This window comes from Leishmania major, chromosome 33 (genome assembly GCF_000002725.2).
Source record: "Leishmania major strain Friedlin complete genome, chromosome 33".
Lineage (NCBI taxonomy): Eukaryota > Euglenozoa > Kinetoplastea > Trypanosomatida > Trypanosomatidae > Leishmania > Leishmania major.
The window spans coordinates 516,860-523,892 of NC_007285.2; the positions used below are offsets into that span (position 1 = coordinate 516,860).

Genomic DNA, 7,033 nt, shown 5'->3' on the forward strand with positions numbered 1-7,033 from the left:
TGCCACGCTCGTCCTCGCCTCAGCGGCGCCTCTCCGCGTCCGATCTAGCCCTCCGTTCTCCCACTATTTAGCGTGCACGATGCCCTCTCCCGCTGCGTACAGAGAGCGACACCTTGAAGAGATGAAAAATGGACATTGTAAGTGCAGCGAAGTACGCACGTGGCGACGTGACGCACACATACACGCGTGCCGCATCACGCAAGATGTCACCGATGCCCATGCAAATCTCTTGTCTTTCACTTCGTGATGTCTCTCTTTCCCCCGCCGTGTCAAGTCGTTAAGTGGTTCTTTCCACGCCCTCCATCTATCTAACGCGGTGAGGCCACAGCACACGGGCAAAGTATCCTCGCAACGCGCACATGGGTGGCTCGATAACGTTGCCGTCGCGGCACTTGTACGTGGAGTGCGATGTGCGCCGTTGTGATCCGTCAAAGCGAATGAAGCGCATCACGCGCAACATGGCACAAGAAAGCGAGCTAGACACGCCCTTTCTCACCGCATCCCATGCTTTACTCCGCCTTCCCCTTTTGCGCATCTCCCTCCCTCTCTTCACCACGTCACCGCGAGTCTGTGGCGCCCTCTAGCTGTGTGTGTGTGTGTGTGTGTGTGTGTGTGTGTGTGTGTGTCTTCGCGCATAGGTATACGTGGCCACCAACCACCACCACCCCTCTCCCTTGCTGTAAGCGGAATCAACTTTGTGGGGGCTGCTCATCTCGGTCACCACCACCCCTTCAATAAGCAATTCTTTTTTGTTGTTGCTGTTCGCTTCTGTAGGTGAAAGGAGCACCCTTTGACAGCGACACACTACCCCACGCGCGGCTCGTATTCGGCTGCAGCACAGCGTGTCTTGTGGAGCAGTTTCCAGGGGGCGGGGCGGGGCGGGGCGACGCGCGCCTCCCTCCTTGTTTCCTGTGTCGCATCGAAAAAAAGTGAAAATGAGCACTCCCGGAACCAACTCGTCTGCCTCTGCGAAGGCGTCGAGCCCTATCGTGCACCGGGATGGCAGAGCAGCTTCAGCGGGCAATAGCAAACCACTTCCCACAAATGATCCGCCGCAGCAGCCGGCGGCGCTTGGGTCTGTCTCCCCACTGCCGCCGAAGCTGAGCACTGCAGCTGCTGCTGCCACAACCACTTCGGCACCCGCCTCGCCATCTCCTGAAGTGGACAACCTGGAGTGTCAGTCGAAGGACTTCCTCATCCGACGCGTGCAGGCGCTGGAGCGGCAGCTGAAGATACGCAACAGCGACTGCGCGCGCCTGCTAGAGGAGCGCCAGCAGCTGCTTCCGCTCAAAGAGAAGTGCGAGTCGCAGAGAGAGATGATATTGGCGCTGCGCGATCAACTGAACTTGGCACAGGCGCAACGCGAGTCCGCCATCGACGCACTGGAGGAGATGAAGCGCCAGCAGCGCGACAAAGAGCACCGCGAGCGCGTGACCCACGCAGAGCGAGTCATCCATGGCGCTAGTGCCGCCCCGAAGGCTACAGCTGGCGGCACGAGTGGGCCCGAAACCTCTGTCTCGCCCGCCGGCAAGGCGGTGCCCAGCTCCAAGCCCGCTTCGGCGCTGAGAGCCAACAACCCCCCGCGGCGTGCTCCTGGCGGGACGGTGGTAAACACCTCGTCCGGGCCACAAATAATTTACGACAGCTCCGATATCTCCACCGTTGGCTTCACCAAGAACGCAAAGCTGCCGTACGACTTCCTGGGTGGGCCTGGAGCGCAGCTACAATATCTCGCTCCTTCCCGCGGAAGCGCGGGCAAGGAGGCTGGAGAGCAGCTGGAAGGCGGCTTTGACGCTTCGGATGATGCGCAGGTGCGCCGCACCATGGCGGCGGCGGCGGAGGCGATCGAGTTGGATGCCAAGCACGCAGAGATGGAGGAAAAGGAGCACAGAGCACTACTGGAGCGCCTAAAGGCGCTGCGTGAAGGACACAAGTAATGGACGCCACCATCCACTCCCTCTCGCTCCCAACCGCTAGAAGATCCAGCAGCACCTCCGCCCCCCCCCCCCGATTCCTCTTGCGGCAATCAAGCAGGAGCAGCCCACCACAACCCGCTGCGCTTGCGGTGTTCAGGGCGAGTGCACCCACACCCATGGCGTTGGTCGGCTTTGCTGTACCTGATTGTCTGCTGCCTCACTTGTAGGCAACGAAAGTGGCAAGAGAGAGGGGAGAGTCGATAGACCGTGTACAACAGGGAAGGATGGAAAGGTGGAAGAGGGGTGGTGGAGGCTGAGCGCCCCAAATCTTCGAACCGCTTCCCCATTTCGTTATGTTGCTAGCTGCAGTTGCCGCCCTGGTGTCTCTCTCTCTCTCTGTGCGTCTGCGCTCTTTCTTCGCTCTTTCACCTCCTCTCCTTCGCCCGCTTCACCAAATCACTTGCGCGCGATGAGTTCGTAGCTATAAGATTCTTACATCGTTTTTTTTTCTACTCTTGTTGTGTTGGCCTTTCCCTCTTATTTAGGTTTTGCTGGTGCTTCGCTCGTCGCTGTTGCCCTGATGGGGAGGGAGAGACCTTGCGGCGTGGCATCTTGATTCCGTACCTCTCTCTCTCTCTCTCGGTGAGAGGAAGCCAGGCAGTATCCCCCCACCCCCACCCACCCCACCCCAATCCCCATCCCTATCCCCTGCCAAATGCCGAGCCGCCTCTGGCGCTGGCCGGGCGGTGCATCGCTGCTGACGGCAGACCGTCAGGTCCTGGGCGGCGTGGCGTCCGGGTGATCTGCAGTCGCGAACGCGCGTGTGCACTCTCCACATGATGGGCAGGGTGTCCGCGTGACTCGAACGCATCCCACTGCCCGGCCCTCGCACGGCCCACTGGTGTGGGGAGGCCTGAGCCGCCCCGAGGGGGGAAGGGGTGGGATGCACGAGGGGTGGCAGCCGGCATAGCGGGGGAGCGGCTGTGAGGCGACCCGCGAGGCGGTGGGTGAGCGGGTAGAGCTGGAGGGCGGGGACGGTGCTCACATGACCGTGTCGGCGGCTTTGCTGTGATAAGTGTGTACAGCTCCTGCACACCGCAAGATGAACCTGAGAGGGGGCGGGTTTAGTGGACTGGAACTCGTGTTATATGGCAGAGAATGGCCACGATGAGAGAAAGGACGTTTTCTACACCTCTTCCCTCGGCATCTGCAGATCTCTCTCTCTCTCGGAGCGCGTCTGCGTCCGTCTCGGCGTCTTTAACGCCTTTTCGTCTTCCTCTGCGGCGCTGCCTCTGAAGCGATGTGTTTTCCTGCTATTTGTTTTTGTATCCTTGTGCAATCCTGACGGTGTGTGTGTCTATGGTGTGTGTGTGTGTGTGTGTGTGTGTGTGTGTGTGTGTGTCTATTCGCTTGCGACTCTCTTTGCTGCTGTGTGCGTCGAGTTCACGCATGCGATCGAGTCTGCGCCGCCCTTGTCCTCGACTGACCAGCACGCCTGACAAACTCTCGCATTCATGCTCGTCTGCGGAGGGAATAGAGACAGGATCCAAGGAAGGGCGTCCTGCATGCCTGTACTTTGCCAGTATCCTACCCGTCTCCGGACACACACACACACACACGTCCTCTCTGCGCGCCACCCCCCCCCCTCAGCCCTCTTCCCTTGCTGCCGAGGCGGTGACAGAACGCGAGAGAGAGCGATGAGGTGGTGAGTGTGACGCGCGTGCGGGGTGGTGGCGAAGGAGAGGGAAGGGGCGTGTGGAGATGACGCACACGATAGCGGTGGTCTCTTTTCGTTTGCTTTGGCTTTCGGCCTCCTTCCTCCCGGCGTTCGCCTGCGGGAGGGCGAGGCGGCGCCCTCTCAAGCTTTCCCGAGGAGAGACACACCGAAAGCCACCACGGCCAGAGGATAGCAACGACAACCACCACAACCACAACCACAACAACAAAGGAATGCGTCACCGCACAAAGAGTCATCGTCGCAGGTGCAAGGAACAGGCCGGGGGTCGGGCAATCCTCCCTGGGCCGTGAACCCATCCCCCTACCCCTCCTCCACCACCCACTTGTCAGCCTCCCCTTGCCCCCCTCTCTCTACTTGATTCCATCCGCCCATCTCCTTGTGTGTGTTTGTTTTTGCCGTCTCTCATGTGTTTCGCGTACATGCACACACACACACACACACACACACGTATTTGGTAGCTCATCGCTGTTGTGGCTGCGTCTCCCTCTTCTCCTTGTCACAGCACACCCTGAAGCCCCTTCGCTGGCGGCTCAAAACTATATTTTTGCTGTTGTCTGGCGCGATCTATTCTTTCGGCCACGTGCATACGCCATTCAAACACCACCATCCCTCATCACGCCTCCCACTCACCCCACCCCCAAACCCCAACATAAGACACACAAGCACGCACACGCGCTACACCTTTTTATCAGTAAGCCAGTAAGCGTGCGACTCTCACGCACAGAGCACCGGTTTTTCTGTGACTTCGTTTTCCATTTATTCGCTGAGTCTGTCCTCACCGACACGCACACACAAACTTGCGCAGAGAGACAGGCGTGCAACCCAACTGCTTGAGCGGCTTCATCGATCGTATCGCCACTAGACACACATCTTTCCTTTCCCTCCTTTCGCTCTCTGTGGGTGGTGCGCGCGCTTGTTTTTCTTCTTCTTCTAGGCTTCGTTGCGTATCTCGAGAAAATCACCGCGACCACCACTTCCACCCACCTCGAGAAGGCACGGAGTTGTCGATCTCTCACAGACAGACCGCATCGTTATTAAAGGCAGGGCGTTCCAAACTCTCTGCCTCGCTTTATTCTCTTTGCGTTTCTTCCGACGTCTCCTCCGCCCTCCATCCCTCGATCGCGATTCGGCCGTCACTCCTGCGGTCACACGCGTTTCCGCGCACGGGTGCAGACAAGTGTCCTTCCCCGTAGTTACCACGTCCCTCCGTTTCCGGTCAGTGTGGCGGATCGTGTCGATCCACCCTCCGCGGGGGCAGGCATGCTTTCAGTGTGAACGCTTCTGAGAGGTCACTGTCCGTTGTTGTCGCGACGCAGTCGAAGGTGCGGATTTCATCATGCGGCGCTACCGGTCGTGGAGCGCAGCTCCGCTGCTCTCCGCACTCCTCATGGTAGCGCTTTATTCCTTTGCCTTGCACAGCGCAGCTGCGCGTACGCGAGAGTCGCAGCTATATTGCCTCCCTGCCGAGACGGAGCCGCATGGCCTCATCCGCTGCGTCATCCAGGTGCGGAACGGATACCAGCAGCCCACAACGAACTTCAACCCTTCCGATTTCATTGCCCTGACGCGCACCTCGAACGCCACGGCGGTCGTCACGAAGAGTGCGTTGGTGCGTGGCAGCGACAACACAACCGTCGTCTTCACCATGTCCGTCTCGACGGCCGCCGACGTGCTGATCCGGGTGTACTTGCGGGAGAAGGATGCCGTCGGCGGCAACTCCGGCATGGGAGAGGTGCGTGGGAGCGGCATCACAGTTTCTGTGCTTTCATGGCCGACCTCACGCCTCGGCCCTATCACCTGCACTGCGCAAGAGACAGGTCTCGCACTGCGAAGCTCCACCATCTGCCGCGCCGCCCTCTACGACGAGAGCAGCGCGCCCTCGGTTGTACACAGCGCCGACGTGCTGTTTAGTGAGGCAAGCGGGCTAGGCAACTTTGTGTTCACCTCGGGAATCAAGGAGCTCGTGTTTAGCTTCACGGCGCCGCCGACGGCGCCCGCGCTTGTCTCCACCTTTACGCTAACGGTGAGCCTGCACAGCAAGGACGCCGACGTGAACGGTGGCGGGGCACAAGCGGCTCAGATTCCGATTTTGTACCCTGGCGATGTCGCGCTGTCGGAAACGACAGGCCTGCAATGTGCAGCGGAGTCGCGGCCCATTTCATGCTTCATCACGGCATCCGGTGCGCAGGGCCCTGTTACTTTTAACGCCACGCACTTTCGCCTCCGTGTGGAACGATCGGTCGGGGCTGTCGCTGCTGCGGCGGATACGTTGGGCAGCCTCACCACCAACGGCTTGGGCGCCGTTATCCGGCACTGGGTCGATGTCACCGACACCTTTAGCCTTTCCGTCGCCCGCTCCCCACTGCGCCCGTACGTTGGTGTCGTCTCTTGGGAGCCGAAGTCGCAGGACTCCCTGTACGAGGCCAGGCTCCGCGTTTTCGCCTCGACAGATGGACAAGAAGTCGGCGCAGCTAGCGGGGACAGTGCTGCAATCACCGGCAACGCAGCCGATGTTGCGGGCAGTCCATACTTCTTCACGACGGGTATGCTGCCCACCGCTCTATCCGTGACGCTGCGCGGCTGCCGCGAGTCGGTCATCGCCTCGGGCAACACGACAGTGTGCTTTATCGACCTGGCAAATGGTGTGTCGGGTGACACCACCCTCTACGCCATCACCACCTCAGACCGAGAATCTTCTGTATCCAATGTGACCTATGTTGCGCACGATTCCGTCTGTGCGTGTCGATCACTGTGGTTCATCTACCACGCCCCAACCGCCCTCATCAGCCCAGTGGACGACTACATCGAGGTGTCTATGTACACCGACGTCGAACGCTCGGTCAGTGGTATGGTCATGGCCAACAACGTGCCGCTCCGTCTCGGCGTCCTTCCGGTGGTGTCTCGCTCCGGTCACGACACTTCTCAAGCGCCGACAGACGCTGTTCTGATCTCCGTCGGCATTCTCTTCTACGGCAGCGTGCTCGCTGTCGGTGGCGTGCTCATCGTGCGCCGCTCACGCAAGGCCGCCAGCATTCGCCACAAGCGCGCGCTGAAGGAGCGGGCAATGATGCAGGCCATGGACAGACGCCAGGGCGTACCTACCCCAGGCACGGAGATCCTTAGGGACAGCCCAAGCGCCCTGGCCGGGACACCGGCGATGACTCAGACCCCAGACGGCGCCGCTGCGGGGCATGTTTTTCTGGTTCGAGGATGCGCGGGTTCGAACACTTCTGGGTACGACACGATCGACATGCTGGGTGTGGGTGCTGGAGGAGCGGGTGGTGGTGGAAGCCGTTCAACGTCGCCGCCTTTGGTGCCGGCAGCTGTAGTGAGCAACGTGGCAGTTCTTCAAGATACCTTCCACTCGGACAGCGACTAG

The 7,033-nt window shown here is 60.2% G+C and overlaps 2 protein-coding genes across 2 annotated transcripts; both read left to right on the plus strand.

Annotated features, from left to right (window-relative positions):
- Positions 1 to 935: 935 nt before the first annotated feature.
- On the plus strand, positions 936 to 1,937 carry LMJF_33_1120 (conserved hypothetical protein; the record flags this gene model as incomplete). Its single annotated transcript, XM_001685818.1, has 1 exon — positions 936 to 1,937. One exon carries the CDS (start codon positions 936 to 938, stop codon positions 1,935 to 1,937), a length of 1,002 nt encoding a protein of 333 aa, XP_001685870.1.
- A 3,053-nt stretch (positions 1,938 to 4,990) lies between these two features.
- On the plus strand, positions 4,991 to 7,033 carry LMJF_33_1130 (conserved hypothetical protein; the record flags this gene model as incomplete). Its single annotated transcript, XM_001685819.1, has 1 exon — positions 4,991 to 7,033. The coding sequence occupies one exon, from the start codon at positions 4,991 to 4,993 to the stop codon at positions 7,031 to 7,033; it is 2,043 nt and encodes a 680-aa protein (XP_001685871.1).